Source organism: Thunnus albacares, chromosome 16 (genome assembly GCF_914725855.1).
Source record: "Thunnus albacares chromosome 16, fThuAlb1.1, whole genome shotgun sequence".
In the NCBI taxonomy this organism is placed as follows: domain Eukaryota; kingdom Metazoa; phylum Chordata; class Actinopteri; order Scombriformes; family Scombridae; genus Thunnus; species Thunnus albacares.
In genome coordinates this window covers 27,151,855-27,169,486 of record NC_058121.1, presented here as the reverse complement: position 1 = coordinate 27,169,486, position 17,632 = coordinate 27,151,855, and the positions used below count along the sequence as shown (strand labels likewise).

Sequence of the window (17,632 nt, the reverse complement as noted above, 5' to 3'; positions counted from 1 at the left end):
CACACCTCCAACAGGTAAACTACTTATTTTACTTTGCTGTGCTGTGTAATGACGTCATGGCTTAGAGTAACTACTCCCGGAGCAGAGCAGCGAAGTCGCGCGCTGTGCACGTAGCAGATGTCCATATAAAGAAATCCATCACGACCTGACGTCAGCTCGGGCTGAAAGTAGGAAAAAACAGAAAGTGAACATTCAGTCTGAAGCTGCAGCTTTCTGCTCACAGGGATTACTGCTACATACGTTTACCTCGTTATTTGACACATCGGCCACTTTTAACATGAACATCCCACATTGTGACATTATATATATATGTCTGAAAATAAGGAAAAGCATAACACATCCCCTTTAAAGCAAATACATCACACACTCTTCTTGCTTCGTCTGACAACACACTAGTGGCCCTGAATCGCAGCTTCCTCCTCTGCTGCTGTTTTTTTTAGAACATCTTGGTACCACTTTCCTCTATGGTGCCTGTAATTACTGTATAATTCAACAAATATGATGAAATGTGAAAATGTACAATACTGTGCAAAAGTTTTAGGCACCCTAGATGTTTATATTCTTATCCATTATGCAATACCATCAGGGAGGTGTCTGATCGGTCCCAAATGTATTCATGACATGACAATGACCCCAAGCATACAGCTAGAGACATAAAGAACTATTTCCAGCAACAAGAAGAATGATGAGTCCTGCAACAGATGGTCTCTGATCTCAACATCATGAAGTCAATCTGAGATAACATGAAGAAGCACCTGAGACGGCCTAAATAATAAATCCACAGAAGAGGAGAACTGCTGCTGTTTTAAAGGCAAAGCTGCTCACAGCAGATATTGATTTCATTTAGGTTTCTGCTGTTTACTCAACTTTGTAAGAAGTTAATTGATAAATTAAAACAATTTATAGCAATATTTTTGTAAGCATTCTCACTTTATTTTTAGTGCCTAAAACTTTTGAACAGTAATGTACATTTCCGCGAAACTTATAAGGGAAGTCACTATGAGGAAGTGACACGTTTCTCTTCAACACGCACCCGTTCAGAGACTCTGACACTTAAGAAAGAAGGAGCAGAAAAAGCAGACAGAGAGGCACGATGGCTGAATTCAGATGGATTAAAATGTTTTTATTTCTTATACTGGAGCTTCAGATTACAGGTAAGGATACATAGAACATACCAGAAACATTTTATTGGATTAAAAGAGACAACAGCTGCTTGTTTTTAACCTGATTAGTTTAGTAGACTCCTACAACCTGCAAACTTCTGTTGAATCTAAAATTTTCTTCATGCTATCTGTCAGAATAAAAGCCATGTTTATATTTCAGTTTATTATTTATGTTTCTATCACCTCTTCATCACAGCAGTGACTGGACAGTTTTCCTCCGTCATTATCAGAGATGGAGATGATGTGACTTTGTCTTGTGAAAATGTGTCAGCCAATCAGGATAAATGTGACAAAACTAACTGGATCCTCACTGGTTCAGGAAACTCAGTGGATCTGGTCAAACGTGGACAGATTCATGAAAATACCAAAGTTAAATCAGACAGACTGAGTGTTACAGCGGACTGTTCTCTGGTTATAAAGAAGATCACACAAGAGGATGTTGGTCGTTACCACTGTCAACAGCACAGATCAGGACAAGACTCCCAGCTTTATCTGTCTGTTATTAGCAGTGAGTATTTACATTATTAAGTTTTCAGCTCAAACTGTTAGAACAATATACTGAAACATTACAATAACTGATGAAGCAATTTTGTCTTTATGTTCTTCACCAGTGAATAAACATGAAGACAGTGACTATGTGACGCTGTCCTGCTTTGTGAGGACACATGATCGATGTAGACACAGAGTGAAGTGGCTGAATGAGGGTCATGATGCGGATGAAGACATGATAATACCACAGGATAGCTGCTATGTTACAGTGAGATTTCCTGCTTCTCATCACAAGCTGAAGTCAACATATCATGAGATATTTCAGTGTAAAGTGACAGATGGTTACACTAACAAAGAACATCTGTTTACCTTCAGCCCTCTGTCCTCAGGTGAGAATATGAATTATCACAAACTACAGTTCAGTAATGAGAGATCAATATTCAATAACCTCTAACCCTTCTTTCCAAACTAAGTGTTGTTGTATAACTAACAGGAGACCATTGATGTGTGAAGTGATTCTGGGGACACTATAAGAGTGAAGTTATTGAATATTGTTTGAAGTCTCTGCACCTTCGTCTCACAGTCAGCTGTACATAGAGAACAATGTTATTAGTCCGGCTCAGAGGACGGCTCACTGAAAATAAGGTTGTAGCTTGTTGTCTACCTTACTACGGTAGGAAAGAAGCCTTGTTTGTGCTTTAACAATGTTTCTCTTATGAATTATTGACATGTTCATCACTCTTAAGTGTCCTCTGGAAACACTTCCCTTGTTGTTTCTGTAATGTGTTGTGTTGTGGTATTTGCAGTGTGTTTTCTAAATGCTGCACGTGTTGTCAAATTGATGAAGATGTTTTCTTATTTTGCTGGTGTTTTGTCTATTTGCATGAGTTATCTTAAGTCGCAGTGTGTTTGCCCTCGTCAGCCACCGTATAAACCATTTCCACAGAAACATACGATTGCTAATACTTGAACCAAGCTGGTCAGACGCTGGCTGAAGTGAAGCATCATACTGACTTAAAAAAGACAAAAACATGCAAAATTCACAAGAGGTTGACGTCACTCACGTTGTTACGCACGACTCAAAACCAGCAGAGGAGGAACTTAGACCATATTATCAGAAACTGAGACGATTCTTTCAGACTTTCATCCAACAATTAAAACATGATATTCCATAAACTAATGTTGCAACATAGTTGAATACAAAAGACAACAACAATAATGATAAAAATAAATCACAACCAAATATATATATGATAATAACAATAATGCTGATTTCTCCTGGGAGGGTCATATTCCTGGATGGGTGGACGTGCTCATAAAGCCAGATCTGTTTTTATCTCGTCATTGTTAGAGAGTAAAACCTCCAGAGCTCTGCTGCTGTTGTTACCACATTCTCACTAAAACACTTCCCCTTCAGTTCTTAAAAATATTTACTTCAAAGATACAAATAGGAACTAACAGGTCTCAGACCACTAAAATATCTTATTTGTTCTTTCCCAGCTGTTGCAGTATCACCATGTTGCATCATGTTGAGCATCAACAGTCAAAGTTTGACTCTTCACCTGTCTGTTCATGTGTGCTGTCAATCATCACCATGAATCCTGTCTGTTGTTAAACATGATAAAAAAATGTCATTTTGTTGTAAAGCAGAAACATACTTCTGCTTCACAATCAGTTTATTTGCTTTAAAATCACTTGTATGTAACTGTTATTTAACCAGGCAGATGTCTCTGCTCCACAGCAGATTAGTGTGAAATTTGTACCATCTTACATCCATGTTTTCACATTTTAAAAGCATTACATGATGAGATCATGATCATAAACATGAGGTAGTTAGAAATACAGCAGTGGAAAGGAAGTGGTGTTGGTGGTGAGTGGGTGGAGACAATCACCCTTAACTTATTGAAGGGTATTTCCTCACCGCCGTTTGTTGGTGTTTGAAGATTTTATTTGTCCAGGTGAGGATGTAAAAACCACAACATCAACACCAACATGAATAAGTGGATAAAGCGAATAAGTCGAGCCAAAACAACTTTCTTTTGTCTTCTGGTTCATCTCTCTGTCTGTCTCTTGTTCTTCTTTCATGTTCAGGTGATGCAACACCAACAACCAATGATACTCCAACAAAACAACAAGGTAGTGATTTAACAACTTGTATCTCTCTGAGTGTAAAGTATGAATGTCAGACTGAGTCTTGGCTGTGGGTGGAGATATTCTCTTATTCAGTTCATCTCAGTCAATGTGTTCACACACATGTCTGAGTCTCAAACCTTGTTGTTGTTCACTGTTCTCTCTCTTTCTGTCTCTCAGCCTTTGACGTGTAAAGTACAAAAAGAGAGGAGAAATATTTCTTAATGTCATGTGTAGATTTGTATTTTTGGTGCTTTCTATCCAGTGCGTTTTTATATGTAAAAAAATGGTGGGACACCATACATTTGTGAAACTGGATTAAACTGAACTGATTAGGGGTTGTGGGGGAAAAAAAACAGACCCTTTACCAAGTGGATTGAACTCTCAGACTGTGAGACGAGTTACACACTCACACAATCACACACATACAAAACCCGAACCCTTCTCCCCTCTTCATCATTACCTGGCGCCCCCATACACAGCAAAACGTAGCCATTTTCCCTTCAGTTGAGAGTTTATCTCAGCTCCCACTCCAGCATCCTCCATCAGCTGTGCTGGTGACACGACGCAGCTAGCTTAAAAATATATGCTATATGTATATCTTTTAACTACAGGAGTCTAAACAGTGAAAAATGTTTTTAATGTTTTAATTCTCTTTGCAGTTTGGTTGAGGTTCATCATCGTGTCTGTGGGTTTAACTGCACACATAATAATCGTTGTGTCAGTCAACATATGGACTAGAACTAAAGGTGAGAACATTCACAGAACGTTTATGAACAAGAAGTTTTGATGAACTCAGATTTTTACTGATGAAGCTAAACTCTTTTTTTGTGTTTCCAGTGAACAAATCACAGATGGATGACAATGCTGTGAGTTTAAAAACTGAATATTCAAATGTTTATGTTTGTGGTAGTTCACTATTTACTGTGATTGTGTAAAGACAATAAGAATAAACAGTGTTGACTGTATTAGTCTGAAACAAAGGTTGTTTATTTGTTCTATTTAATCTCAGAATCTCAGGTGTGTTGTGTTGTTTTTCACAGGTGCATAATGATGAAGATGAAGATGAAGGTACGGTGGACTATGAAAACGATGGAGAACCTTCTGCTACTGTCAGACTCCACTGATCAACAACTTTCACACCAACATCAACTCACCAGAGTCCACCGCAGTTAAATAACATTTCATCAGATTTTATATGAGAAGTTAAAGCCTTTGTTTGTGTTTTGGTGGGTTTAGGTGGCTGATTCTCTTTTTAACTGCAGCTGTCACATCTTGCCTGGACTTTGGGTGTTTTTTGGTCTTATGTTGTGTTCTTTGGGGTCTCCTGATTTGCACTTCTGTTTAGTCCTTCGGTTCATAAGGGTTTTCTTGTATGATTTGGGTGGTGGGTTTAGAGGACTGCATCATTAGTTTGTCGGGTTGTGTGTTTGGGTTTGTGTTCGTGGTTGGTTTTGGATAGGTTAGCGTAGGTGGCGTTGAGTTTGTTTTCTGGGTTTTTGCTCTCTGTTTCCCTTGTGTGTTCATGTACTCCTCCACACCTGCCCTGCATTTGGACTCGTTAGCCCTGCCCTGCTCCCTGTGTTTCCTCAGCCAATCAGCTCCCTGTATGTTCACTCCCCTCTCTTGAGTTCTCCACCCATCTCCCCACCTGCACCTCATATCCTCGTTAGTTAAGTTTCTTTTTAAGTTCTGGTTTTCTGTTCAGTCCTTGTTGGATCGTTTTGTGTTGTTTCATCTGCTAGTTCTTTTCAGCTCTGTTTGCCTGTTTATGACCATCCATGATTAAATGAGATTTTTTCATCATATCTGCATTCTGGCCTCTGCGTTTGGGTCCACTCCTGCTTCCCCTCCTGACATGCAGCACTGTTTTGTCAAACTTTTCAACCATTTTAAGAATTTAAACAAATGTTTAAATTTACTTTTTACACTGTAGCTTCTTCTCAGTTCTTTCATTATTTGTACAGAAAAACACATTTTTAAGTAACTTTCATTTTGTGTTGTTTTTAACATGTTTGCTGAGTGAGATATGTTTTAAATTGTGTAGAATAGACTTAACTGAGCTGGGAGCTCTAATAGAGTCAGTAACTGTCTTCTCTGTATTATAACTGATATTATATTACTGGCCAGAATTTCTCTGTGTTTCTTTGCTGAGCTGCAGTGGACGGATAATAACACAAAGACGGAAATAAAAAGACTGTAACTAACAAACTAACTAACTAATAACTTTGGCAAACTTGATTTGATTAACTCTGAGTGCTGAAGCCTCATATTAACTTAAACTTTGGAATATATTTTTGTTCAGAATGAGGATTTTGTTCCTCATCTCTGACACTGGAAGCATGTTAGAAAGGGATCTTTTATTACAGCGATCAAAACCTGTTTCAATGTTCATATTGGCACCTGAATAATGTGAACCTGTCCTTTAAACTGCCTCACTTCAAACTGTACATTGCTGTTGTATTAATTTGATGTTTCTGGCAATAAAAAGCTGTTTCTAAACTGTAAGAATTTGTGAACTCATAAATGTCTGAATCTGCTTCTCTGGACATTGTCTGGAGTTCATATGTGAAAGTTCTTGAGGTGGGAAATTGGTGGTACAGATTTCCCTGAATATCGATCCCTGCTCCCATTCACATGTGACCCCATGATTGCTTGTGCTGCTGTAGTCTTTACATTAATGTGATGGCATCTAATTCCAATTTGAGCACATTTATGTGTTGAAGTGCATGTTTGCACACTACTATAATATTGTTAGAGAATCGTTTATGAGACCAAGATGACATGATAAATAGTAATAATAGCAAGTTGCAATAGTAAAAAGTAATTTATTATTTCGGCTGGTAAAAAATCAGTCTGGCCATTAAATTTTTCGTCTACCAGCCAACTTGGCTGGCAAGTGGAAAAGTTAATTTTGGACTCTGCAGCTCACACTGGGGTGTGAATTGGTCTTTCTATGTTGGTGCTCTTGAAGGGTTTGAAGCGTCAAAGGTGGCAGGGTCAGTGGTCTTAAAGGTCTTTAGTGGCCAAGCAGGAGATGAGTTTCTTATCTTGATCTTGTTTGCAGGATGTTGTGATAGTTTGGTCAGTAAGAAGAATGGAAATCTCACTAATGTGTTGTTGGTGGGCATTCCTGGGGGGTTGAAGAAGGTTCTGTTGCTTGAGGGTTTGTACCGTCTGCATTTGAAACATGAGGGGACTTTCCCCTACATCAAACATCTGAATGATCAGAAACTGTAAGAAATCCAAAGAGGCTGTAAGTTTATTGTACAGTTTTACAGCTTAAAATAAATTCTAGTTAATGTTTCATGCATGTTTCAGTTTGGTGCATTATTTTAGTGTATTAGAGTGAAAGATTAACGCAAACACACACATTCATCCCAAGATCTTGTTTCTGTTTTTTCATGTTTGCGGCAGACGCAGCTTTGCATGTGCAGAAACCCGTTTCTGTTTACAGAGCTTAGCTAGCTTTTTGTGCTACATATCACAACCTGTTGACTTTGTGCTGAAGTGTTTTGAGAAATTTACAATGTAGTACAAAGTCAAGTAGCACAACAAGCTAGCAAAGCTAGCTGGAAAGTGAACTGTGTTTCTGTGCATGCTCAATGGCGTCTGCCTTACAGAGAACTACTGGAGACAAAATCTAAGTAACCATAAAGTAGGTTATTAGACTTTCAGAGATGAAAGTAGTGTCTTTATCTTGTGCATTAATAAAGTGTCGCCTGTCTGTTACTGTGAGTCTCATGTGATTGTGGTGTTTATCTCAAGAAGTCCTCCAAATTAAACGACCACATAGGTTGTTTGTACCTCCACTCAAGAACGACCCATTGGAGCGTAATATGCTGCTTTCCAAAACCATTACAAATCACTGTTACAAAATAATGATGTTTTATGATGTGACAATGTTGTGGTTAAGGTCTGGTTAGGTTTAGACACAAAAGCTACTTGGTTATAGTTGGGGAAAGATCATGGTTTGGGTTGAAGTGTTGTAGCAACCTTGGTTGTCATGGCAACAGTATACATACATTTTTTTTTAAAAAATGTCCCAACTCACAGTTGAAAACAGGAAGTGAACAGCGGCCAAAAAGAATAATTTTAAGGAAAAATATTCATGTATTTTTCCTGCTCAACACTAGAATTCTATATAGAAGACATATTTAAGCTTTGAAAAAGCAACAAGAAACAATTAACTGATCTCAACTTATCCTTTCTTAAAACAGCTGGCTGAAGCCAATCCCAGCATGCAGTTGGTAGAATGAGTCAAAGGAGCCACTTTGCACAATTCACATAAAAGGAAAATTAGATTCATTTCCACTTGACTGTGAATGAGACAAAGAGAGCAGAACATGAAGATGCCTCATAGAAGAAACCAGGAGATGAACCTGTAACCTTGTGTTTGTCTGAGGTACAATGACACCATCTGCTGGTGAAATTGAAGAAATGCTGGGGAAGCACTGACATGGTAATGTGATTTTGTATTAATGTAATACTGAGAAAAAGAAGAAAGGAGTCACAGCCAGGTCTGCTCATGTAACAAGTACATTAACAAAATGTTTATGATTTCTGTGAATGTTCAAACTTTTGTCCATCTCTACATTTCTTTCAAAGACTGTGACAGAGTGGACATGAGCAGTAGAGCTCAAAGAGTACAGTCTTGACTTGCCATATGTAAAAGTGCCCTGACATCACCTTTGTTATGATTTGGCGCTATATAAATAAAACTGAACTGAACTGAATTGAATTGAAGTGAATAGAGGGTCTGATGTCCAGGCTGGAGGTGTCAGGCTGCCTCTATAAATACAATACAATCACATGTGTATATTAATTGTATATAGATCAGTTTGAGCTCAGTGTAAGTATATGTAACCACAGAAATACAAAAGATAACTAACTTTCCTCCTTCGTTTTGTATGATTATTATTGTCACTTCACAATGATTGTTCTTCACGCTGAACAGACACTTCATGGCTGTTTGTCCTTTGACTGTCTAGTTTACATGTTAATTACAAAGCTTTTCAAGAACTATGGCTGGTTGATAATTTTAATATTTACAATTTTGTGGGTTAAATACTTATTGAGTACGGTCTTGTCGACTCAAAATATAATTTATAAACAAATAACTGTTGCCCTACCAGGCTGTGAGTTTTACAGCATTGAAAGGTCTTTTTTACCATAAGTATTTGGGGCTTTTGCAGGGGATACAGTGATTCGTGACTTAAAAATAATGTGGAAGGAGGGTAAAGTAGGGGGCCAATGGCCCCTTGGACCCCCTACTTCAGGTGCCCTTGACCAACAGTAATGCCCGGGTAACCTGATGGTTTGGTTATTCTGGCGTTGTTACTGGATGAAGGAAAATGTTTTGTCAGGAAGAAGAGAAAAGAATATTTATTTTATCTTAAAAGCCTTTGTATTTTTGTGATTAAGGATTGTGACATGAGTAAGTATTTGGTGTAAAATAAAGATTCCTCAAAAGCTAAAGAGCATATTAATATGAAGGTCACTGTGAAGGTTCATGGTCCTAAAAGAAGAATCCACAAGATTTATCAGTGGTCTCCTCACTTTTTCTCAAGCGCCACCATCAGACCAACATGTCAACTTCACACACAAGATATCTCACAATCTAATCAGCAAATAAAAGCTGCAGCAAAGTGAATATTTCAGTTGTTAAATAGAAGCAAAATGATGATGTTATGTTGTTATGCATTTTCATGTAATAATTTGTAATTTATATGTGATGCTGTTTCCCTTTTGTTTCCCAGGTTTGTGGTGATGGTGATGATGAAGGTGATGCAGTGACCTACAGGACTGTGAAAGCTTCCTCCTCTCCTGCTGGAGCCTCCACTGATCCCAGCAACCTCTACACTACCATCAACAAACCCAACAAATAACAGACCACAGTGTTCATATCATTACATTTAATTTATAACTGGTTAGTTAAAGCTTTCTGATGGGAAAACCATTTTTTTACTCCCAGAATCTCAGACAATTAGCCTTTACTTCATAATAGAGACTGTATCTCTGTGGGGAATTTGTCTATGCAATCTAAACCCTAAAAAGAAATGTACTGTCTATTTTATCCAAATATTCAACTATTTACAGTGTGCAGAACAGACTGTGCTTGACACATGAAGAGAGAGACATTTACGTTCAGTGATGGTTGTTCTAGTGTTGAGTTAAAGTTAAAATCTTAGTTTTCACTGCTGTTTTATTTCTTCTTATATTTTTTTCTTTCATGTCTGTTATTTTTTAGGGTGTAATAATTTCAACATTTATGTGTCTGTTCATTTTTGCTTTGTTATGGTACAAAAGTGTCAAAAGGCAAACTGAGCAGAGGTGGGATGTGATCATGTGACATCCCCACTTGGTGTCATCCTTGACAGTCATATATTAAACAGCTGAATATGGAAACTATAAGAAATCCAAAGAGGTTGTAGATCTATTGTACAGTTTCACAGTTTAAAATAAAATTCAATTTATGTTACAAGCTTCTTTCAGATTTTCTTAGAAATTTATATTTGTGTTTGGTGCATTATTTTAGAGAGAGATTAAACAGGACCTATTATGCTTCTTTCAGCTCTAAATTTTTATTTTTGGATTCCACTAGAGTAGCTCTGCATGATTCACAGTTCAAAAAAACTCATTTATCTTATACTGGCCCTTTATGCAGCCCCTCAATATACACAGTTTCTCTTTATACTCCGTTTTAGCTCCTGTCTCTTTAAGGACCGCCTCCCGATGAGCCCACTCTGTTCTGATTGGCCAGCTTTACGTAGTATAACTTTACTGTCACTGCAAACCAAACATTTCCTGCTTTATTGCTTCAAATTAAAAGCTTTCAATTGACTATATAACAAGAGACTTTTATTGTGAATAACTTACAGGAAATTAAACATGTTCCTCACTGAATTAGTAGAGCTTTGTTAGTGGCGCTAAAAACCGGTCAAAACAACAACACATGGAGCTGTTTGTTCAGTGGATCAGTTAGAAATAATGCAGGGAGGAAGAGTACAAGCAGAAACAGTCACAGTGATGATGATATTTGATGAAGAGCTGCAGACAACCAGCACACCTCCAACATGTAAACTACTTATTTTACTTTGCTGTGCTGTGTAATGACGTCATGGCTTGGAGTAACTACTCCCGGAGCAGAGCAGCCAAGTCGCGCGCTGTGCACGTAGCAGATGTCCATATAAAGAAATCCATCACGACCTGACGTCAGCTCGGGCTGAAAGTAGGAAAAAACGGAAAGTGAACATTCAGTCTGAAGCTGCAGCTTTCTGCTCACAGGGATTACTGCTACATACGTTTACCTCGTTATTTGACACATCGGCCACTTTTAACATGAACATCCGACATTGAGACATTATATATATGTCTGAAAATAAGGATGTCTGATTGGTCCCAAATGTATTCATGACATGACAATGACCCCAAGCATACAGCTAGAGACATAAAGAACTATTTCCAGCAACAAGAAGAATGATGAGTCCTGCAACAGATGGTCTCTGATCTCAACATCATGGAGTCAATCTGAGATAACATGAAGAAGCACCTGAGACGGCCTAAATAATAAATCCACAGAAGAGGAGAACTGCTGCTGTTTTAAAGGCAAAGCTGCTCACAGCAGATATTGATTTCATTTAGGTTTCTGCTGTTTACTCAACTTTGTAAGAAGTTAATTGATAAATTAAAACAATTTACAGCAATATTTTTGTAAGCATTCTCACTTTATTTTTAGCGCCTAAAACTTTTGAACAGTAATGTACATTTCCGCGAAACTTATAAGGGAAGTCACTATGAGGAAGTGAACACGTTTCTCTTCAACACGCACCCGTTCAGAGACTCTGACACTTAAGAAAGAAGGAGCAGAAAAAGCAGACAGAGAGGCACGATGGCTGAATTCAGATGGATTAAAATGTTTTTATTTCTCATACTGGAGCTTCAGATTACAGGTAAGGATACATAGAACATACCAGAAACATTTTATTGGATTAAAACAGACAACAGCTGCTTGTTTTTAACCTGATTAGTTTAGTAGACTCCTACAACCTGCAAACTTCTGTTGAATCTAAAATTTTCTTCATGCTATCTGTCAGAATAAAAGCCATGTTTATATTTCAGTTTATTATTCATGTTTCTATCACCTCTTCATCACAGCAGTGACTGGACAGTTTTCCTCCGTCTTTGTCAGAGACGGAGATGATGTGACTTTGCCTTGTGAAAGTGTGACAGCCAATCAGGATAAATGTGACAAAACTGACTGGATCTTCAGCGGTTCAGGAAACATAACGGATCTGGTCAAACGTGGACAGATTCATGAAAATACCAAAGTTAAATTAGACAGACTGAGTGTTACAGCGAACTGTTCTCTGGTTATAAAGAAGATCACACAAGAGGATGTTGGTCGTTACCACTGTCAACAGCACAGATCAGGACAAGACTCCCAGCTTTATCTGTCTGTTATTAGCAGTGAGTATTTACATTATTAAGTTTTCAGCTCAAACTGTCTGTTAGAACAATATACTGAAACATTACAATAACCGATGAAGCAATTTTGTATTTATGTTTTTCACCAGTGAATAAACATGACGACAGTGACTATGTGACGCTGTCCTGCGTTGTGTCGACATATGATTCATGTAGACACACAGTGAAGTGGCTGTATGAGGGTCATGATGTGGATGAAGACGTGACAATATTACAGGATGGCTGCTATGGTTTAGTGAGATTTCCTGCTTCTCATCTCAAGCTGAAGTCAACATATCCTGAGATATTTCAGTGTAAAGTGACAGATGTTTACACTAACAAAGAACATCTGTTTACCTTCAACCCTCCGTCCTCAGGTGAGAATATGAATTATCACAAACTACAGTTCAATAATGAGAGATCAATATTCAATAACCTCTAACCCTTCTTTCCAAACTAAGTGTTGTTGTATAACTAACAGGAGACCATTGATGTGTGAAGTGATTCTGGGGACACTATAAGAGTGAAGTTATTGAATATTGTTTGAAGTGTCTCTTTTCGGTCTCTGCACCTTCGTCTCACAGTCAGCTGTACATAGAGAACAATGTTATTAGTCCGGCTCAGAGGACGGCTCACTGAAAATAAGGTTGTAGCTTGTTGTCTACCTTACTACGGTAGGAAAGAGGCCTCGTTTGTGTTTTAACAATGTTTCTCTTATGAATTATTGACATGTTCATCACTCTTAAGTGTCCTCTGGAAACACTTCCCTTGTTGTTTCTGTAATGTGTTGTGTTGTGGTATTTGCAGTGTGTTTTCTAAATGCTGCACATGTGTTGTCAAATTGATGAAGATGTTTTCTTATTTTGCTGGTGTTTTGTCTATTTGCATGAGTTATCTTAAGTCGCAGTGTGTTTGCCCTCGTCAGCCACCGTATAAAGCATTTCCACAGAAACATACGATTGCTAATACTTGAACCAAGCTGGTCAGACGCTGGCTGAAGTGAAGCATCATACTGACTTAAAAAAGAAAAATACATGCAAAATTCACAAGAGGTTGAATAGTTGAATACAAAAGAAACATTTGGATAAAGCACATATATATATATACAATAACAACAATAATGATAAAAATAAATCACAACCAAATATATATATGATAATAATAATAATGCTGATTTCTCCTGGGAGGGTCATATTCCTGGATGGGTGGACGTGCTCATAAAGCCAGATCTGTTTTTATCTCGTCATTGTTAAAGAGTAAAACCTCCAGAGCTCTGCTGCTGTTGTGACCACATTCTCACCAAAACACTTCCCCTTCAGTTCTCAGGAATATTTACTTCAAACATACAATGAGGAACTAACAGGTCTCAGACCATTACAACATCATCTTATCTGTTCTTTCCCAGCTGCTGCAGTATCACCATGTTGCATCATGTTGAGTATCAAGAGTCAAAGTTTGACTCTTCACCTGTCTGTTCATGTGTGCTGTCAATCATCACCATGAATCCTGTCTGTTGTTAAACATGATAAAAATTTCTGTTTTAAAGCAGAAACATACTTCTGCTTCATAATCTATTGATTTGCTTTAAAATCACTTGTATGTAACTGTTATTTAACCAGGCAGATGTCTCTGCTCCACAGCAGATTAGTGTGAAATTTGTACCATCTTACATCCATGTTTTCACTTTTTAAAAGCATTACATGATGAGATCATGATCATAAACATGATGTAGTTATAAATACAGCAGTGGAAAGGAAGTGGTGTTGGTGGTGAGTGGGTGGAGACAATCACCCTTAACTTATTGAAGGGTATTTCCTCACCACAGTTTGTTGGTGTTTTGGGATTTAAATTGTCCAGGTGAGGATGTAAAAACCACAACATCAACACCAACAGGTATAAGTGGACAAAATGTTCTTTTGTCTTCTGGTTCATCTCTCTGTCTGTCTCTTGTTCTTCTTTCATGTTCAGGTGAGAACATTATAAGAGCTGCAGCAACAAAATCAACACCTATAAGTTCAACACAAACAACTACATCAACACCAACAACCAATGATACTCCAACAAAACAACAAGGTAGTGATTTAACAACTTGTATCTCTCTGAGTGTAAAGTATGAATGTCAGACTGAGTCTTGGCTGTGGGTGGAGATATTCTCTTATTCAGTTCATCTCAGTCAGTGTGTTCACACACATGTCTGAGTCTCAAACCTTGTTGTTGTTCACTGTTCTCTCTCTTTCTGTCTCTCAGCCTTTGACGTGTAAAGTACAAAAAGATAGAAGAGAAATATTTCTTAATGTCATGTGTAGATTTGTATTTTTGGTGCTTTCTATCCAGTGGTGTTTTTATATGTAAAAAATTGGTGGGACACCAACTACTTCAATAGATAAGCTGCATACCAGGAACACTACAGTACTTGCTCTTGCTACTGATGTGTTTTTTATCATGTTATGGGTCCATGCATGGCTCCACAAAACACTTTCAACAACAAAGTGGCTGCTTCTAGCAGTGTGTATGTGAGTGACTCAGAGAGTGAGAGAGAAAGAGAGAGAGAGAGAAATTACACAAGTTACATCACCACTGTCACAAGCCTAAATTATACAACACGTAGTCCTGACCAAGCAATCTGATTGGTCAACTAGACATTTAGAATGTGCTCAAATCAGCATGACAGCACACCTAGCTGTGCTCAAATGAAAAAAGCTAAAAATATTACTCTGCCATTCATTAGAATTACAGACCGTGACGTCGCGCTCACAACAACAGTCCTTTCTGGGTAGACGACTGGAGGTTGAATTGCGGAGATATGTGAACTTAGCAAACTTGTTTTTCTCTGTTGTCATTTTCAGCCGTAACTGTAACGTTTAAAGTTATATAGTTAAACACGGTGGTCCGAACTATCTGACGTTTCTGCTGGCTTTATTTTATGTACTGTGAAGGGGGGGGGGGTCATACATTTGTGAAACTGGATTAAACTGAACTGATTAGGGGTTGTGGGGAAAACAAAACAGACCCTTTACCAAGTGGGTTGAACTCTGAGACTGTGAGACGAGTTACACACTCACACAGTCACACACATACAAAACCCGAACCCTTCTCCCCTCTTCATCATTACCTGGCGCCCCCATACACAGCAAAACGTAGCCATTTTCCCTTCAGTTGAGAGTTTATCTCAGCTCCCACTCCTGCATCCTCCATCAGCTGTACCGGTGACACGACGCAGCTAGCTTAAAAATATATGTTATATGTATATCTTTTAACTACAGGAGTCTAAACAGTGAAAAATGTTTTTAATGTTTTAATTCTCTTTGCAGTTTGGTTGAGGTTCATCATCGTGTCTGTGGGTTTAACTGCACTCATAATAATCATTGTATCAGTCACCATATGGACTAGAACTAAAGGTGAGAACATTCACAGAACGTTTATGAACAAGAAGTTTTGATGAACACAGATTTTTACTGATGAAGCTAAACTCTTTTTTTGTGTTTCCAGTGAACAAATCACAGATGGATGACAATGCTGTGAGTTTAAAAACTGAATATTCAAATGTTTATGTTTGTGGTAGTTCACTATTTACTGTGATTCTATAAAGACAATAAGAATAAACAGTGTTGACTGTATTAGTCTGACACAAAGGTTGTTTATTTGTTCTATTTAATCTCAGAATCTCAGGTGTGTTGTGTTATTTTTCACAGGTGCATAATGATGAAGATGAAGATGAAGGTACGGTGAACTATGAAAACGTTGGAGAACCTTCTGCTACTGTCAGACTCCACTGATCAACAACTTTCACTCCAACATCAACTCACCAGAGTCCACCGCAGTTAAATAACATTTCATCAGATTTTATATGAGAAGTTAAAGCCTTTGTTTGTGTTTTGGTGGGTTTAGGTGGCTGATTCTTTTTTTAACTGCAGCACTGTTTTGTCAAACATTTCACCCATTTTAAGAATTTAAACAAATGTTTAAATTTTACTTTTTACACTGTAGCTTCTTCTCAGTTCTTTCATTATTTGTACAGAAAAACACATTTTTAAGTAACTTTCATTTTGGATTGTTTTTAACATGTTTGTTTTAAATTGTGTAGAATAGACTTAACTGAACTGGGAGCTCTAATAGAGTCAGTAACTGTCTTCTCTTTATTATAACTGATATTATATTACTGGCCAGTATTTCTCTGTGTTTCCTTGCTGAGCTGCAGTGGACGGATAATAACACAAAGACGGAAATAAAAAGACTGTAACTTTAGGAGATTCCCACTTGATTTGATTAACTCTGAGTGCTGAAGCCTCATATTAACTTCAGATAAACTTTGGAATATATTTTTGTACAGAATGAGGATTTTGTTCCTCATCTCTGACACTGGAAGCATGTTAGAAAGGGATCTTTGATTACAGCGATCAAAACCTGTTTCAATGTTCATATTGGCACCTGAATAATGTGAACCTGTCCTTTAAACTGCCTCACTTCAAACTGTACATTACTGTTGTATTAATTTGATGTTTCTGGCAATAAAAAGCTGTTTCTAAACTGTAAGAATTTGTGAACTCAAATGGTTTGATAATCTTAATTATGATTGTGTGAAGGTATAGGTCTTTGAGGGTTAAGTGACTGAGATGCAAACACAGGAAAACACCAACAAGTTCACTTTTAGTTACGCACATTTATTACTAAACATTACAGTTACAACAGATTACAAACAAACACACAAGAGGACATTGGGAAACTGGTACTCAAGGCTATGGCTAGTGAATGATTGAAGTGAATGATGCAGAGTTATCTATTGTGTAGTTGCTAAAACAGACCTGATAGATGAGATGTTTTGGTTTGCCTGCCCAGAAGATGCATCCTGGCCAATTACATGATGATGGATTTGTGTTAGTGTTAAACTTAATGGCTTAAAGGCAGCAGAATACAAGTATAACTACAGCAGACACATGTTATCATATACACACACATATTAAAATACTGTATTCATTTTACTTAGACAAATTTTAAAACCATGTGTTTTCCACTTAAATGTTCTTTTTGAATATGATCAGAGTGCAGCAATTAAACAGAGCACAGACAGGAAGCTTTCTGCTGCAAACTAAATAATATGCAGTGTTAGGTTTATACACTGGGACTGACACTTCCTTCCAAGTCTGAAATTGCATCATTCATTTTCTATGAAACTCTTGTTCCTCTTTAGAGTTTGAATATCAGTCAAATATAGAACACAGTTATTGACTTGAAGTTCCCCAGAATAAATGCACGATGACGCTGACAGATGACCAAATATAGTAAAGCGTTACTGACACAGCAGCCACAGCCTGCGTTCTGTCTGTCTGACCATAGAATGGAGGGTTGAGGGACGATGATGGATGTATGGTATGTAGGTAGGAGGG

General features: G+C 37.7%; 1 protein-coding gene across 2 annotated transcripts; it reads left to right on the top strand.

Annotated features, from left to right (window-relative positions):
• Positions 1-897: 897 nt before the first annotated feature.
• Positions 898-16,146, top strand: LOC122999378. 2 transcript variants are annotated; one of them, XM_044376236.1, is made up of 7 exons: positions 898-1,154; positions 1,360-1,671; positions 1,775-2,041; positions 3,744-3,788; positions 4,445-4,531; positions 4,623-4,651; positions 15,941-16,146. In XM_044376236.1, the coding sequence occupies exons 1-7, from the start codon at positions 1,094-1,096 to the stop codon at positions 16,022-16,024; spliced, it is 885 nt and encodes a 294-aa protein (XP_044232171.1). In that variant the 5' UTR covers positions 898-1,093; the 3' UTR covers positions 16,025-16,146. The 2 variants fall into 2 exon arrangements, with proteins under 2 accessions (XP_044232171.1, XP_044232170.1); XM_044376235.1 differs by lacking the exon at positions 15,941-16,146 and adding an exon at positions 4,826-5,110.
• The last annotated feature ends 1,486 nt before the right edge of the window (positions 16,147-17,632 follow it).

What these genes read in the sequence shown, in the direction of transcription:
- LOC122999378 (XM_044376236.1), top strand. Translation starts at nt 1,094, where the DNA reads ATGGCTGAATTCAGATGGATTAAAATGTTTTTATTTCTTATACTGGAG. An exon ending in CTTCAGCCCTCTGTCCTCAG is followed by an intron (nt 2,042 to 3,743) that starts GTGAGAATATGA and finishes TTTCATGTTCAG; the next exon opens with GTGATGCAACACCAACAACC. An exon ending in CATATGGACTAGAACTAAAG is followed by an intron (nt 4,532 to 4,622) that starts GTGAGAACATTC and finishes TTGTGTTTCCAG; the next exon opens with TGAACAAATCACAGATGGAT.